Source organism: Xiphophorus maculatus, chromosome 2 (genome assembly GCF_002775205.1).
Source record: "Xiphophorus maculatus strain JP 163 A chromosome 2, X_maculatus-5.0-male, whole genome shotgun sequence".
Lineage (NCBI taxonomy): Eukaryota > Metazoa > Chordata > Actinopteri > Cyprinodontiformes > Poeciliidae > Xiphophorus > Xiphophorus maculatus.
In genome coordinates this window covers 3,168,280-3,186,513 of record NC_036444.1, presented here as the reverse complement: position 1 = coordinate 3,186,513, position 18,234 = coordinate 3,168,280, and the positions used below count along the sequence as shown (strand labels likewise).

General features: G+C 37.0%; 1 protein-coding gene across 1 annotated transcript; it reads right to left on the bottom strand.

Annotated features, from left to right (window-relative positions):
* Window positions 1–542: 542 nt before the first annotated feature.
* On the bottom strand, window positions 543–15,332 carry c2h16orf70 (chromosome 2 C16orf70 homolog). The gene is made up of 16 exons (XM_005795880.2): window positions 14,220–15,332; window positions 12,904–12,986; window positions 11,559–11,642; window positions 11,409–11,452; window positions 10,985–11,064; window positions 10,812–10,906; window positions 8,787–8,851; window positions 8,520–8,632; window positions 7,977–8,110; window positions 7,783–7,866; window positions 7,121–7,203; window positions 6,958–7,001; window positions 6,814–6,863; window positions 5,573–5,631; window positions 5,344–5,416; window positions 543–3,977 (listed from the first exon to the last, which is right to left on the bottom strand). Exons 1-16 carry the CDS (start codon window positions 14,281–14,283, stop codon window positions 3,882–3,884), a joined length of 1,251 nt encoding a protein of 416 aa, XP_005795937.1. The 5' UTR covers window positions 14,284–15,332; the 3' UTR covers window positions 543–3,881.
* Between the last annotated feature and the right edge of the window lie 2,902 nt (window positions 15,333–18,234).

Below are 18,234 nucleotides of genomic sequence, written 5' to 3'. Positions count from 1 at the left end.
TACCAAAGCAGAGATCAGCTCAACTTTAAATATTGGGGAACCTAACAGAACCCCAAAGAGATATGTTGGAAGTGGGTCTTCAAAACCCAAAAGGTTTGTCAAAGTTGAAGAAAGTGAGAACCTGAACATCCAGGCTCACCCCGTCATCCAGATGGGGGCTGCACCATGCAGTGAAATCAGACAAATATCAAACTTTGTCCAGCAGAGAATGACGTGTAAATGAAGAGTTTATGTGCTTCACAGAGACTTCCGTTTACTGGCAGCCCTCCATCGTCCACTAGAAATACCAACACTGACCGGCTGACTGAATCAGCCGAGAGCAGAAACTCTTTTCTGATTAACTTTCTTCACAACATAGAAGAGAAGAAACCAAGTCGTAACAAAGAATGCCATGAAGAGCTATTTACAGCGTTTATACAGCTTCGCATGGACTCCACAACAACTTTTCTTTTGAGAAGCACTAAAAAGCATTTATTGGTTAGAAATAATCTAAATCTAAACACTAAAATGAGTTTCTCTGCACTGAAAACATTTCTTGCTACTTTAAACAGCCTATTTGGAAATTCACTGCTGCCTGAAAAGAAAAACATGCATTTAATGGCTCTCAGATTATAAAAGTGTGAAAAACAGAAACAAGCTAGTTTGGGATCCTTCAAGGAAAAAATCACAAATAAAAACAATTCTAGAAAACGTTTTGTTTGTGTAATGGCTCTGCCTACAGCGTCTAACAAATACCACTTGATCTGTTCCACATTTTGTCTCGGTACAAAAATCAAACTTCTATCATTTTATTTGGCTGAATATGATGTGATAAAATAAGTGGGAAAAATAGATGCATGATTATCTACATTTTTCCAAATAAAATGCATTTTAAATATTCTCCCTTTCCAGTAAATTCCTTAAATAAAATCAAGAGCAATAAAATACTTGTTTAGTAAGGAGTTTACTAAACACTAACTAAAAAATATATATAAGATAATCTATAATCTACAGTTTGAGAGTCAAAATCCGGCACATTTCAGATTGGCCTCGCCTTCAACGCACCTGAAGCAAATGATCAGCTAATTTGCAGACTTTGTAGAATTTGATTGGATGCTGTGAAGCTAATTTAGCTGTTTGATTCAGGTGTGCAGTACGACGTTTATATTAATTAGAATTATGAAAATAAATTTGCTTAATGGAAACGCGTCAATTACAAAGTTTTTGTGATACGATGAGGTGTTTTTTTGGCTCCATCGAAATTAGTGTTTGTCATAGAAACGGCACACGAGTCACCTGATCAACGACCGGATGTTACTACAGGCGGAAAAGACGAAGAGGACGACAGGAAGTGGTAGGAGGATGATGAGGCTTCATCTTTCTTTAATTACTTATAGCCTGTACAAACTTAATCACGTGTGACTTTAATTGAGTTTCTTATTTAATGGAAACATCGAAATTGCATAATAGAGTTTTCCATTAGCGGACTATCAAAGTTTTGTGCACATTTGTAATGGAAACGCAGCTGTTTTTCAGATCCTTGCTTTGGATCAAAGCATATTCACGTGTTAGAACGGACCAGTCAAAGTTCAGGTCTAAATCTAATAGATCTGTGGCAAAATTTTAAAACTTATATTCACAGACGTCGTTTAAACAAAGAATAGCAGTTTGTGTACAGGAACAGTAAAGTTTGTGCTTGAACTTTGACAAAATGTGGAAAAATCCAAGGGTAGTAGATTATTCTTTTAAAGGCACAGTACTTACACCGAATATTTTGTGAAGGCGGCAAAACAAAAAAACATTTGCATCAAGGAACAATGAGAGAATTTGTCTATTAAAATGAATGCACAGTTTATTAATTAGTTTGTAATTAAAAACAAGGTAAATTTACACGCTGGGAGAAAGAAATGACTGATGCTGTTCACCATTTCCAAAACAAAAGTCGGGTTTACAACCACAGAAATGACGGCTGTTCTCTACGTCACAGTTCACTGAGGACGTCGACCACGATACGAGCTGACGGTAAACACGAAGCGACTTATCCAGAACGGATGAGCTGAGTCGGCTGATCATGTTGGATTATTACTGAAACACGGATTAAAAGCTGTACCACGTCTTCAAATTAAGATGGAGTTAGGAATATTTGAGACTCTGCAAGACAAGAAAACACACCGATCAAATGAAGACTTCCTAAAAGGTCTTTGGCTTTAGCATTTGGCAACTAAACAGAGATAACAGCAGATGGATCAGAAGCAGAACGGAAGAAAGCACTGAAGAAAGACGAAACGTTGTCGTACAGAACGCGATGGCGGACGCGCCGCCGCTCATCTGCACCAACACACACACCCACACACACATCCCTCCTACTCTTCAATACATATCCATCTCAAAGGATGGGGCACAATCAAGTAAAATGTGTCTATTAGTGCAAATGTTAAAAACAAAAAAAAGGAATCACAATAAATTATTATTATTACATAATGGAAATGGTTGCCATGGTGAGGGAGAAATGGGCTTTGGACGCTCAGACAGAACATGCAGAAGGTTGGTAAAGCTGCAGTATTTAACTTTTACAAAAGTATGTTGGTTTTTAAACATAATAATTAAAACTGTCACCATGTTGTAGCAGTTTAATATGAGACAGATAATCTGTGAAAAGATCAAGTTCCTCCAACTCCTCCCAATGCTACTATTGCCATCTAAAAATACAACCAGTCAGAGTCAGGAGGAGGGTCTTAGCGCTGTTAATCAACGTTGTGTACACGCGTTAACAACTTACCATTCAAGGAAATCCATTTATCTGCCATTATCTGTGGCTATGATCACTACCTAAAGCATTTGTGGCAGGCTAGCAGAGAACAAGCAGAGGATGTGAGGCTGATTGGCAGCGGTAAGACCCTCTTCCTGGCTCTGATTGGTTGTTTCTCATGGAGCTGTGTGTTCAGGTGACGGAAGGCAGAGAAGTTCAAGTTTTTCACAGATTATCTGCCTTATATTGTACTGTCACAACCTAATGATAATTTTAACAAATATGTATATATAAAAAAAGTTTTTAATAAAAGTGATATGCTGTAGCTTTAATCAACCAAACAAAGCGAGGGCACTTCCTGTTGTGCTCTTTGGAGATCGCTTCTTGTTCAGAGTCATGCAGGTTGAGCTTTAGCCATCTGAACCGGCCGCCGTTCATCAGAAACGCGTGACAGTCGGGGTTGAAATGATGGGAAGTGGAGTCTGTAGAAATGAGATGATCGCTCTGATTGGTGACGGGAAACGGCTGCAAATGGACTCAGGAAGTGTTTGGTGAGGGAAGATGGAGATGTTTGGATCGGGTCAGGCTGGGTCTTGTGATTTAAAACAGAAATGGACGCTTAGCTTGAAGTGTGTTTGGGCTCATGGTGCAGGACTGGAAGGGTTTGACTGGACCCAGTTTGGAGCGGTCTTGAAGCAAGAAGACGGGCAGGACTGATCGAGATGGCAGTGTGGTTGGCGGATGTAGTTTTATTAGTTTTAAGTTTTCCTGCAGTGTTGATGAACCCGAATGCGTCACCTCACGATGGCATGAAGCTTCTCTTACTGTACAGGCAGCAGAACGGTCTCTGAGGTTCACAGGATGCAGATTTTACAGCTTTCTTTTCGAAGCATGCGAGCTGCTCTCGCAGCATCCCTGCAGGACGGGGCGTGTTTGGTACCAACAGAACACCGGATGCTGGTACCAAACAGGAGGCAGCAGGTCTGGTTTCAATGTCGACTTGTTCAATCTGAAGCACCTGAGCCAGGTTGTAGTGATTCTGTTAGGCCTGCTCAGGTAAAAAAAAAAAAGAAAAAAAAATCTGGTTTCGGTTCCAATTCAGTCAGCAAAAGAACTGTTGTTTGAGTCGGCCAGAATGGGGCGTGGTTCTGGTTCAGTGGGAACTAGCGCTGGACTCGGGTCGGGCTTGACTGGTGGTCCTGGGAGCTCCATAGAGGGTGACTGATGCTATGTGGTTGTTCTGCATCACCTGCAGAAGAAAACAGGGTCGTGTTAGAGAGTCAGGATGCAGGTTCAGAACCGAAAGGTCGATTTTGGGCTTTTTGCTCCTCCCTAAAAAATAATCACCATTACGACAGACTGTCTGGAAACAAAATAGACACAAATCTGGAATACATCTAGAAGGCACAGAAGAGAATTAGGGCCACCAAAAAATAAATAAAATAAATAAAACTCTGACTTTAAACTCAGAATCAGAATTGATTAAATTGCTTATGTACCATGAAGGAAATTTGGCCTAGATCAGAGTGTGGATAAACTGCAGGTCTACAAATCCTATAATAAGGAAGAAACAGTTATATCATTATTTCATATATTTACAATCTGAATGTTTGGTTTTATATTTGGATTCTGACACAAATTGACAGAATCAGAATTATGACCTTAAATGACAGTTCAATGCTTTTCCAGGCACATAGTGCCATTTTACAGCATCATCAAGTAACCGTGTTAACGTCAGCTGTTGGAAAATTCTGTATATATCAAATATGACTTAAGAGAAATGTAACTTTCTAATTGAATGCCTTGTCAACTATGTCTCTTTAAGAAGCTCCTGTTTATTTGGATTTAAAGGGACAAGAGGCCCTAAAACATCTCATTCTGAAAACAGCTGAAAACAGCCAGAACTGACCAGATTAATCTCAATGTGTAACAATGATTTTGTCTTAAAAATGTAATGAACATGTTTTGTATATATAAATCTATCCTAACCTGTTCAAGGAAGTATAAGTCACCTATAAACCAAACTTGTTGAAGCAGAAAAACATCTCAAACATTCAGTGAATCTGCTGCTCACACTCCTCAGGATTCACCTGTTAGGATCTGTAAAGGCAAGTGTAGCGCCACCTGTTGACAACACAGGCTAGTTTATTCCCTCTGAAGAATGTCAGACATTTTCTCTAACACAACAGATTTTGTTGTTGAAGTGTTAAATGCAAATGATTGCAGTTTTCTGGCTGATGGCCTGACCTGCTGATTCCGACTTTTCTGAAATGTCACTAAATATAGCAAGAAAGTCGGTGTGTTGGAAAGAATGGGATGACTATTGTTAACTGGAAACATGCAGACATGACCTGGTGGGCTGGTCTGTCAGTCAAACCTCTCCAACAGCAGAGCAGAAGAAGACAGTGACTGATTTTAAACTTTTGTTGAGGTACATAAAAGCAACTTCACATGTAAGTATCGACTGATCACCAGTCTCCCAAAATGAAGGAAATCGGTGCACTCCTAGTTAAATGTATAGCTTTTAAAAAACAGGATGCGAGCTGAGCTTCTTTATCTTTGCAGCTTGATCCAAGTTGTTTCCAGACTAAAATGTTTGTTGTGAAAGTTCTGACCTCAAAAATCATCCTCTGAAGTCCGAAGCAGAAAGTGGAACCGAACGGGTTTGTGTTGTTGGCTGATGAAGACCTGTCAGAAATAAATAAAGATGAGAATTTCCTCTTGTGTAAAATATCACAGAATAATACCGAAGGAGCACCATCAGTTGACATTCGATCCGTTTAAAACCTTCATGTCATCCATACCGACTCTGTTCTGTGAAATCATGACCATCGGAGTGTTTACCTGTGAAGGACGACGGGTTTTTCCATCGGATGACCCAGAAGCTCCTGAATCTGATCCCACTGACGCAGAAACACAAAGACGCCTCATCAAAACAGATTTTTAGAAACAAATGCATAAATACAGCTGCTGATAATAAACAAACAGAAAAAATTTCAGCAAGCAGTCGTTGTACCAGACTTAAAAGGTACTTAACGGACACAGCAGACACAATAATTTCAGAGTCAGGTGCTTTGAAAATAAACTACTTTGCACAAAACCGAATCACTTTAGTTTTGAAAGGTTATTAAAAGATAATGGTGATAAAATTGAACTCATATCAGATGTTTGATTAAGACATAAAGCTACTACACTTTTCCTTGCTTGTAACAAAGAATCAAAATGTGTCTGTTTGGATTTACAGTCACGGTTCTGCCTGTCACAATAACACACTTTGTAGGATGATAAGTTGCCCCTTTTATTAGAGCAATAAATGACAATATTGTTGTTTTGAGGCTGTTTTTAAGTAATATAGTGATATTGACAACGTAATGCAAGTTCACCCTCTCAAACACAAACAAACTGATTTTGTAAAGAACAACACTGGAACTGGAAGATATTATACATTTTTAAAATAAAACACAACCAAAACCATAAATAAAATGGTTATTCTAAGTTTCTATGAAAAAGCATTAAATGAAAATTACAGGCAATATTATTACTGTAGAAACCAGATTATTTTAGCAACAATAATTACTGTTTGTCTGTTCAAATTAAAATAGATCTAATAGTTTTATGCATATTTCTTTTAAATTACGGTGCAAGCATTTCAGGCATTTTTAGAGAAGGTTGTCATATCTGTCCAAGACTGACTGGACTATATATTAAAGATGCTACTGGGTACTCTAAGAACGTAATGACACTACACTGCAAAAACACAAAACCTTATAAAGTATTTTTGGTCTAGTTTCTAGAGCAAATATGTTAGTACACAGACAAAACCAACTTACAATAACTTTTGTTTTAGGTCAATAATTCCTATAATATTGATGGAAAAGTACTAGTTGTCTTGTTATAGATAAAATAACCCGTAATCACAATTAAGGAATTACTGACTTAAGACAAGCTTTCCATTGACTTCTTAAAAGTACTTATTCAACTAAATGTGTAGTTAAAAAAAAAAACAAAAAACAGGATACAAAGCTTAAAATCAAAATATCCAAACTTTGATAGAAGCCGTTTTAATATTTCTTCTCATAACTGACCTTGCTGTAGGTGGTTAGGATGCAGTCCTCCGTCTGAGAGTCTGCTCCTTCTGAAGAGACAGAAAACAACAACAGGTTGAAGAAAGATCCCAGCAAAGCACAAATACAGAGATTAAAACTCTGACCAATCAAGTGACAGCTCACCTTTTTTGATGACTAGCGGAATCTTAAAGTCACATCGATGGTATCTGGGACAGCAGAAATAGTCAGTCACATCAAACTCCGCAACAAAAGGACTAATATGATTAAAGTTGAGATCTAGAAGAGGTGATAACAAAAGGTGGATCTGACAGCAGGAAATATTTACATATTAAAGTTGTAATGCCCAGGGAAGTTCGTATGGAGGACGAACTTCTTAACCAGGTGGGTCGTCGAGTCAAACAGGATGTCCTGAAACACAACACAACCCATCGATCAGCTGTAGCCCCAGCCAACCTGGGTAAACGGAGATAAACGCAGCCCTGCAGCCTCACACAGGGCCGTGCTGCTGTTTTTAGCTCATCTCTGCAGTAGCGCCAGATGAGTTCAGCTTGTTTACTTTCCCAGGGCAGGCTGCCCAAACCGCTCCGGGGAATTCAGGCAGTGACCCGCAAAGGTCACTGGATAAACATCTGTTTAACTCCGAAAATGACAGAGAGGGGCAACACAGGCTCATGTTGTCTAAAAGACACCAGCTGGGATGGTAGCGTATTAAAATGCGTTGTTAATGATTCATTTCAAGGCTAAAACAATTAAACAGATTAATTGATTATTGAAAGAACAATAATTGTATTTTTAATATTGCATGACATAAGTTAAAAAAAAATCTGCAGAATGTGTTAATTTGTTAACGTGAATAATTGTCAAAATAATCTACGGAATAAAATAAGTAGTGCAATTTACATGTCTAAGTTCCCAGAATTACAATATCAAAACCACTAAATGTTTGGTGCCATGCTCCCAACATTTTATAAGGCTGGGCCCACGTACCACTCCGAGGGTGAAGTAGTTGAAGAAGTAGTCGTTACATTTAGAGGGAACCTGCTTATGAGGAGACGGAGAATGGATCTTCATCTAAAACACACAGGAAAAGGTGAACATTTTTATTTCAAGTTTCATTTTACTTAAGCAATGTGAATGCAACACAGATTCCCAAGACTCTCAAAAGGAGAAACAGCTCTGACCTTATCCTCAGATTTGTAGAAGACTTTATGCGGCGAGCCCAAAGTGCCCAGAACGTCCTGACAGGAGTCTCCAAAGAAGATGCTCCTCTCCACATACCGGACCTTAGCATCAGCCATCACACCGAGTCCAGAACCTGCAGCAGGAACGGCAGACAGTCATACAAGCAAGTTAGTATCAGTATCATTAGATAATATGTCTATTAGAATATTTAATAAACAAAATATTCACTGAACTCCGATCCAAAACTGCACAGGTAAATGAAATGAATCAAGCAGGTTCTGCTACTGTTTATAATCAGAGTTTCATTGAACTTTACCAGAACCTGATTTTATATTTTATAAAATCAATTCTATAAACTTTTATAAACTATAACACTGAATTCCTGATGTCTGCTAATCCATCTAACCAAATATATTAATAGGGTCAGTTTTAACTAATGGAATATTCCAAATAATATTGCTGGAAGAGTTTTTGCACTTGGATGCTTCAAAAAGCAGCAGATTGATGACAGTCAGTCATTTTCAGTCTTTCAGGTGTGTTACCTGCTGTGAGAAGGCGGAGCTTGAGCCCCAGAGGACCCGCCCCATCCCTCAGGACATCGACACCCTCTGCAAAGATGTTGCCCATAAAACAAGCCAACGGCATCACAGGAGCTCTGAGGAAACACAGGAAACATTCCAGTCTGAACTGGTTTGAAAACCTTTTCTGTTGCTCCCTATTTTCTCCTGATTAGATTTAACATAAACGCATTAATGTCCTCTAGCAGGAAGGTCACTGGGCCACATGGAAGTGTTGTGGTCATTATGTACTTTGTTTCTTGGAGGTTGTTGCCAGTGTAGATGTGCATCCTCTTGACCATGGCTCCATGTGGAATCTGCAGGAAGGATGAAATAACAACACAGCTGGTGAGCTGGCGCATAATGTTAAATGTTTACGAGGTATGAAAGATTGAATTCATAGTGATGTAGCAAATAATACATTTTATTTGTCCATTCAGGAGTTATTCTGACATGAAATGTCCATTTTATATAACATACCAGAGGTGTAATGGGGACTGACATCAATGAGTTGGGACTAGGGCTAAAACAATTAATTGAATTCATCATGATTAATCGATCACAGATAGAATAGATTTGTTTTAAATGAAATATTCAGACTTCAAAACGGTCATTTGCTGAACGAATAAAACACTCAGCAAACTAATTAAGCCAAAACTGTACAAAAAATATGTATATATTGCATTTAGGCTAGAAAAATAAGAGTACACTAAAGGAATGCTACATTGCTGCACTTTAGGCAATAAAATTTTTATTTTCTTGTTAATTTGTTTACTTGCATCTTTTAATGTATTTGTAATGTATAAAAATGACTTAAGTGGTCAAATGTAGCCCAAGTTAACCTGTAGCAGAGGGTAAACGGAGATAAACGCAGCCCTCTAGCCTCATTCTGCAATCTGCAGAATGCGTAAATTTAAAAAAATCTGATTTATTGATTAATCATCAGAATAATTGAATACTAAAATAATCTTGCAGCCCTAGTTGGGACATGTTTGGATCATGATTCTTAGCCATAAGATGCCACATTTGAACTAATGTTGACTTGTATGAAAAAAGCCTGACAAACAAACAGCAGTTGAGCTCAGAGTATATCTATTAATAGTCTTTCTTTCATGGTGTTTTCACGCCTAACAGTTTGGAAGATTCTGTTCCATTGGGGACCAAAATTGCAACATTGTTACATTTTCAGTTGCTGCTGTTCTTAGACTTAGACTGACTTTATTGTCATTTTGCATGCACAGGGTGTATACAGAACGAAATTTCGTTGCATACGGCTCAGGACAGTGTTTTGAGCTTCCAATGTTGTGAGGATACTCCAGAATAAAATAAAATACAGTATAAAATATGAATATAAATCTAAATATAAAATATAAAGTGCAGGACTGACAGTAAAATAGAAGTTATTTAGTTCTCTTTCACACTGCACTGTGTCACACCCTTTTCTCTTTTTTTTACTTTTTTTGAGTAACCTGTTCCTGTCCTCCTCGCCTGTGGGGGCGCTGCACCAAAAACCACTAAAGGAAACAACACGAAAGCCTCTGAAGAGGACACGGAACACAAATTCCTTCTTCACAAAATGTAAACAAAAATGAAGTGGTGTCAAATTTTAGCAGATGTAGTATTTCTCTTTTGTCTTTGGTAAATACCATTTACCCAGAATGCTCTGAACTGTAGTCCACTCCCTGGTTTTGGAGCGGTTTCCAGTCTGCTTAGTGTTCACATATGCATTCAAACAGCACAGAGTGCATTTCAACCAAACCGAGACATAGGTTTCTATGCGTATCAGAGTTTGCCTCTTTGGTCCGTACATTGCAAAAACAAAATCTTACCAAGTATTTTTGTGTAGTTTCTAGTGCAAATATCTCAGTACACTTAAAAAAGACTAAAATAACTTACAAGTAGCAATAAATAGGAGCCTGTTTTAAGTAAATAATTTCTTAAAGTTGATGAAAAAACACTGGTTCCACTGGCAGAGTATTTCACTTGTAATATGCAAAAAAGGTCTTGCTGTAAGTGACAAAATTCTGCCAGTGGAACTAGTACTTTTTAATCAATTTTAAGGAATTATTTATTTAAAACAAACTCCTATAACTTCCTGAAAAGTGTACTAAGATATCTGCACTACTCGACCAAAAACACTTGGTAAAATTCTGTGTTTGAAATGCATCAGAGTTGGACTAAATCAGTTTAAACCAGTCTGGTGAATGGACCTTAAGTCACCAGGTTCTGGTCCTTAAGTCTTCTTTAACAGGCTGAAGGGAACCGGTCCATTCTTACCTCGTATTTTGGAGCTTCATTCCACGAATCCAGTTGAAAGGAGAAGGAAAGTCCTCGAAAGTTGAGATGGAACAATTGCTCTGCAGCATTATAAACTGCACAAAAGGAGACAATGTTCATTAAACTACATTAAAAGTTGTTTAATTGTGAATAAAATCTTTGTTATTAAGTACCTCCAGGGTGAGTCGCTCCAAATGACTGGTCTATTTGCTCTATTGTGGGGGTGATGGCCTGAGAGTTGAAATGGACTCCACTAAAATACAGCACACACAAACACAGCATGTTGCGTCAGTTAGCGTTCATACAACAAAGAGCTGCATTAGAGAAAGAACGACTGAGAGCAACTGGAAGTGGTTCAGCAGGAAGAGACAATAACAGAGGCCTAATCTAACAGATACATTAACATAAACAGATTAAATTACTGTGACATGACTGAGCAGCTGTGGGTCTCAGAGGGAGCGATGACTGAGCTGTGAAAGTGGCCTTTTGGATCTTATAGCTCAGACTTATTACCAACCAACAAGAGTGACTTACTTATGAACGTAGGATGAAGCAGAAGTCTAACATTATTATGCTTGTAAAAATCCTTGTACTCACCAGTACTTCAACTTGACTTTGCTCAGGTCGTACACTTCAATCACCTAATATGTAAAAACATAAATCCAGCCAGTAATAAAGAGGCGGTAAGTGACAAAGGTCAGCGCTACAATGGGAGTTTGATATCTGTGCTAAATGAGCCATTCTCACCTTGAGTCTCTGATTTGTGGCGTCAAACAGCAGTTTAATCCCATCCTGAGTCAGGTTCAGTATGAGGTCGTGGCTGAGCGGTGTCTGGAGGGATAATGGGAAATCTCGGTCATAGTTTCTTTAATACAAACAAACAAACAAAACTCCACTTTTTTTTTTTTTTTTTTTTACATTTTTCTTGCTTTTTAAACCCCAGGGTCTCTTCCTTTGCATTAACTCGGTTCACAAAAGCAACATTTTTGGTAATAAACTGTTTTTGTTAGTTGCTTCTCTCATCCAATTGATTGAAATGCACAAGATGTTTGGTTTTTTCACTGATTTTAGTTACAGAGAGTAAAAAATGGAAAGTGATAAACAACATAAATACAAGTCACACAACAAAACTGCAAACAGACAAGCAATCTAACTTTAAGCATTATGCTAATTTTGTTCAGTTGAAACTTGATAAACTAGTTATTATCTGGGTTCTTTGTTCACTGTAAACCCTAGACAGAAACACATTTAATTATTTGTTACATGATTATTGCAATGTTTACCAATATGATCTGTGCAGATTTGACACATTTAATTGAATGACAGAAAGTAGAAACTGATGTTCACTGTACCAAAGGTGCATTAAATGCAGAACAAAGTAAAACAAGGTTTCCTAAGGCATAATTTATGAGTTTCTTAGGCCTAACAATTTATAGTTTTCCTGCATTCTACATGTTTGTAAATGAACAGCACAATAAGCCAGGATGTGTCATTTTTTGGCATAGAGTCACGCAAGAAGCTTCAACTTAACTGAAATGATTCATAGGTCAGACTAACTAAAATTGGAAGGACAGGAATGAAAATGTGTGCATAAACAAAAAGAATGAGAAAGAATGTCAGTAAACTTAGATTAAAAAAATTGATGAAAGGGGCGTGTGGCCCCACGTTTGGAGGCCTTAGTCCTCGACGCGGACGTCGCGGGTTCGACTCCCGGTCCCGGCGACCTTTACCACATGTCTTCCCCCCTCTCCTCGCCCTCTTTCCTGTCTGCCTACTGTCGCAAAAAATACGAGCCACTAGCGCCGCAAAAACTCTTCGGAGAAACAAATGGGAAAGAAAAAAAAAAGAAATAAAAAGTGATGAAAACCACCTTTAATATCAGTAAACTGAATGCTGGACAATGTGTTTTTTAACGGTAAGGTAGGTGTGGCTTACAGTCTTACCAAAGATTGAGTTTCAAAATAAATCTTTTGAAAATGCAGAAAGTCTGCAAGACTTCTAGAGCTGCCAAATTCTTTTGCAAGCTGATTAACATTTTTTTAAGGTTACACAACCAACAGAGGCCCTATGAGCAGAGCTGCAGCTGGCTCACCTGTTCGCTGTATAGCACCTGGACATTTTTGATTACACGGCAGTGTTTCTGGAGGATAGAGATGGCCTGGGAAAATGGCATCCCTGTAAAAATAAAGACATGTACACGTAAGAGAGGAATACTGTTACAAAGTCCTGAAAGTGGAGTCATCCGACTGCTGCCAATTCAGGTCATTTAATTCAAAGTAAATGTAATCTCAAGGTACTTTACTAGACAAGAGCAATTTATACAGAGCTGTATAGAGACAGACAGGTATAATTAGGGAAATTAACATAACTGAAAAGTTCATTTCTTTAAATAATTCAATTCAAAAATCAAAACTTGTATATTATATAGGCTCCTTACACACAGACTGATGTGTCAAGTTTTATTACAGGTTTTGGTTATTACAGCTTATAGATTTAAACTCCCAATCCAGTTTTTTTTTTTTAAATACAAAACATTAGCCAAATAATAAAAAAAAAGTTATTAAATGTGGTGAATCGCCACCAAACTACTGAATACTAACAGCTCTCAAGGCTCCACTTATCCTTGTCGCATTTGTATGTTTTTTTTTTTTAAACAGAATTTTTTTTCATACAGCATTCCATGAATAGAGATTGTCTTTAACATATTGGCTTACCCACATTCTGGACATAAGATTTTCTACTAGACCAGCATTTCCTAAAGTTGGGATCAGAACCCCATTTGGGGTCACAAATAACTGTGGGGTCTATAAATGTTGTAATAAGAGCAATATATTGGCCAATACAATGTCTACTGATAATGATTTTGCTTGTTATTTTAACTAACGTAGCAAAACTTTTTGCATGCTCAACCAAGAGTCATAATCAAGAATCTTTAACATTTTAAATTTGATTGTCAGAAGTTGAAAACCATAGGAAATTAAATACTAGAATAACAATATTATTATTTTATAGAATAACATTTTTCTATTAAAAACCTTCTACACTTGTTGTCACCTTCCTAAAATAACAGCTTAAGTCAGTTTTTGCCAAAAATAATTATTTTTGTGTGGCTAAATCATCTTTTTACAATTAGCAGTTGGTGGTTTTCTTTTTTCTGCAGATGTCATTTTTGGGGCAAAAATGACATCACCATTATTTTAGGAAGGCGACTAAATCCAACTTTCTAATTTTTCAGGCAATTATCACAAATTCACAGAAATAAGATGAATCCCTCTGTGTGTAATAAGACTATATTAATTTGTCTTTTGAGTTAAATTATGGAAATAAAGCTAGTAATATCCTAATTTGCTGATACAGTGACATTGTAACATAACTTCATCCTAACTGGTTCTACTGTTTGACACTTACCTAAGGCGAATTCCCATTGCTCATTTCCTAGTGATCTCTCAGGTACCACCTCCAGATCCAGCATTGGCAAGTAGTGTGGGGGCAGCTCACCTCACCTCAAGACTCTGTGGGACCCTGTCTCTGTTTCTGCTGGCTCTCCCTGATCACAGCGACTTCCCAATGCGCGTTCAGCGTCCTATTTTAAATCATAACGATGAACTTTCTTAGTTCAAAGCTGCCAAATTCATGAGCATCAAAGCGGGTTGTTCCTTATCTCATGATATTTGTCCTGGGTTGTAAATCAGCTCCAAAGAAGAGGTATGAAAGTGTTTAAGATTTTTCTACCTACGAAAAAAACTGTTTAAAACATAAAAATAGCAAAAATATCCAGCACGGACCGACAGCTTGCGGATAAACAAATGACGCAACCTGCCAGCAAACGTAAAACACACAAGACGAAGCTGTCAGTCAACCAACAGTTTGTTTATGAACTCTAAAAATCAATAAAGACAACCTGACACGCTGCAGAGCAGAGATCAGTTCAACTTGTTCAGGAGCGGGACAACAGATGGCACAGTGAAAAATAAACACATATCAACTCTGATGGTTATTCCCTTTCCAATACAGCCGTTATGTTTCGTATCTGTGAATGTCGGGCGATTACGAAAGGGGGAAAAAAATCTAAAAATGTCTTAAATCTGCACTGCAAGCTAACGTTAGCAAACCAATTAGCTGCCCCTGACGGTGTCCTGGTTATTAATTATAACTATAAATATAAATAACGGATATGCAAACAGAAATACTTGAGTGAAGCGAGAGAAAGTTATTATCCTGCTTGGGATTGGAACAAAGAGACGCCGTGGGCTGTCGCTGCTGTTTTTCTCCCTTCAGCTCAGGAGCTAGCGCCGCTGCTGCCCGCCGGGGACGCACGTTCAGACCTCCACGCGACGTGACGTGACGCGTCCCTTTGCCCGGTAAATGGCCGCTGCCGTGTCCGTTCCTCAGCTTGTCACCGAGTCCGTTAATGTCGAGGGGCCGACGAGAGAGAGACGCAGCGACAACAGCAACTTCAGACATCAACAACAGCCAGCGGGATCAGCTGATAGCTCTACTTCCTGTGCTCGGACAACGTCCTAGGCTGGCGTGATGACGTCACTCACACGTTTCTAAACAGCCGCTAAGTGTGCTTTTTTTTTTTTTTGCATAGGCAGGAAAATGTGGAAGTAAATACGTGCCAGAGGCATTTTTAAAATTCAAATCCTGATGGCACATATTTACTTCCATATAACATAAACATATTAATATTCGTAGGTAATGTAGGGGGGTAAAATGTCCACTATTCTAATTTATAAATACATCAATAAAAACTAATATTAATATTTATATATGTAATAACTTGGGGTGCATTTTTATTAAAAAATGTAAAAATCATTTACTATAATTTGATATATAGAGGGAACCATATCTATAAGTTAGATACTTATTTCATTTAAACATTTCAATAAAATACTATCTTTATTGAATAAATATTACATAAATAAGTTAGGTGGAATGCTGTAAATGAGGAATGAAGAAGAGGTATAATACTTGCATATTATGTCAGTTAATTATGAAATAAATAAGAAAATCTGAAACTTCATAATTAAAAATGATAAATGATTGTTTCATTACTCTCTCAATAATTTGTGTTTATTACTTATGGATAAATATGCCTACATATTTAATCCAGATAAATGCAATTATATAACTTACACATACTGTATATTATTCATAAAATAATTTTCTATGGTTTGTACATACAAATAAAAGAATAAATATATTGGTACTACTTTAAAAAATACTAAGTCCAAGAAGGACATAAAATGCTGTCTAAAAGAAAACAGCAAACATCGAAGGCAAATAGGGGAATTGATACACATTTATTGTGATAAACAATCAACATTTTGAAATGAATATCTCATATTATATGTTAAACTCCTCTGAGAGGACAAGTTCAACATTAAAGTAGATGAAAACACAGAGCACACAAACAGTAAAAGAAATGCAAGAAGGTTTACTCAAGCTACAAAACATCCAAGTCGTTCTAACATATAAATAAGTTAAAAAAAAAGTAACAGATAATGTAGAAAAGAAAAGAAAATGATATTTTAATGGTTTGACTTAATGCCTGCATTAAGAAAAGGAAAGGATGGATTTGATGCTTTAGTTTTTTTTAAATTCTAGTTCACTTGGTGCAAGTGGTGGAGAAAAGATTGAGTTTTTAATTTTTCTTAAACTTAAAAGCAAATTTGTTTTTTTCCTTGGAGAGTTCTCAGTTTTCTTCCAGGTTTTAATCTCAAAGCTTCAATTCAGAGAATTTAGAACAATTTTCTTATTCTATTTTATTTTTGTAGAATTCCTCATTGTCCAAGTATAAATCAAATAAATTTCCTTTAAATAGACCAAATCATCACAAGAAAAGGTTGCTTCTTAAGAACCTTTTCCCTCCTCATTATATTTCTATTTGTACAACAATATAATTTATTCTCTAAACATGAGACGTTAGAGAGTTTGTAATCAATGTTCCAGTTTAATTAATGGACTCTGCTTGTATACCTTTAACTCACACAATAACATCCACATTCTCTCCTTTACTTCCTTTAAGCTAAAAACACCACAATCGACCATAAAACCACTCCTCATCCTGCAGGTTCAAGCAGAAAACAAAGATTTTAAAAACATTTTTGACTAATTACTTACTGAACCAGCGGAGAATAAATCACCTGATTGCCAGAAGAAATAACACAATCGAGCCAATAAGTTTTACCATTTTAAAAGCTAGAGTAAAGTATTGTTATGTCAGATAAAGTTGTTTCTGTTGTGACCCCTGAGTTGATTTTATGGCTGCATTTGCAGAGAGAACCTGAAGAAAATTGGTTGAAAATCCAAACTCCAGCTTATCATGTTTGTTTTGTTTAATTTCTAAACTGTACAAAAACCATTATGAGTCTGCATTTATCTAAATAAGTCAAACTTAAAGGAGCCAACGGCAATACAACCGTTCATTTCACAAAGTGTAAAACATTTTCTGATTACAGGACTTGACTCAATCCACATTCAAGTGGATTTATTTAAAAAAATAGAACAATACAAAAATCATTATTAAAGAGTACATAAAAAAAAGCAACAAAAGTCCTAAAACCTCCCAATTCTCTGGAGATGCTTTTCTTTTTTTTGTTTTGTTTTGATTTAAACAAAATATTCTACAGTTGTTTCAGGTATAAGCTGAGAAAAGAACTAAAAACTCCTACTGAGACGAGAGAAATATAAAAAGTAAACATCCTGACTTTCACACAACAAAAGGAAGGTGACGACATACAGGAAAACACATGGCTTCAATAGACGAGTGCTGTAACCGGACAGGGAAAAGCGAACTGCATTCAGGCTTTTACGGCCCTGCAAAGACCAGGAGCATCTGGGTGACGTGGAGTCCGGGAACTAAATGCATCTCTGATGAGTTATTTATGCTCATTCTGGTTCAGTAAGAACTGAACCGGTTCATAAGTTCAGTTCAGTTCTCCGTAGGAGCAAACTGTAATTAATGTGAAGCGAGCCGAGAAAAACCAAGCTTCATGATCACTCAACAGATTTTCATTTACAGATATCATCACTTTACAGGACGCTGTATGCTTTTCTTGATTTTGATCCATTGTGTTAGAATATTTTAGGATTAAATGTTTGGACTTCACTGAGTTCACCTGTGAATATGGATCTCACAACGATCATTTTAGGTTATGTCTCATGAGTTTAACTTTTAAACTTTCTTTTTAACTGTCTCAAGATGAAAGGCAGTTATTTTTCTAAATAGGGGTTGTGATGAGTTGATATGAGCAAACAATATTTGAGCTGCAGCTTGGAAGATTTTATTTATTGGGGGACTAAAGTAAATCCTTAATTTATTACCAAAACTGTAAAAATTAAAATTACAAACAGAAACATAACTTATTACGTTATGTTATCCAAATATGTCTAGAGTATATATTTCTTTTGCTTTATT

Excerpts from the sequence above, each read along its gene's own strand:
- c2h16orf70 (XM_005795880.2), bottom strand. The coding sequence starts at position 14,283 with ATGCTGGATCTGGAGGTGGTACCTGAGAGATCACTAGGAAATGAGCAA. Across the intron at positions 11,453-11,558 it reads CCACAAATCAGAGACTCAAG|GTGATTGAAGTGTACGACCT; the intron begins GTGAGAATGGCT and ends TTTACATATTAG. Across the intron at positions 8,111-8,519 it reads GCTCCGCCTTCTCACAGCAG|GTTCTGGACTCGGTGTGATG; the intron begins GTAACACACCTG and ends TTCCTGCTGCAG.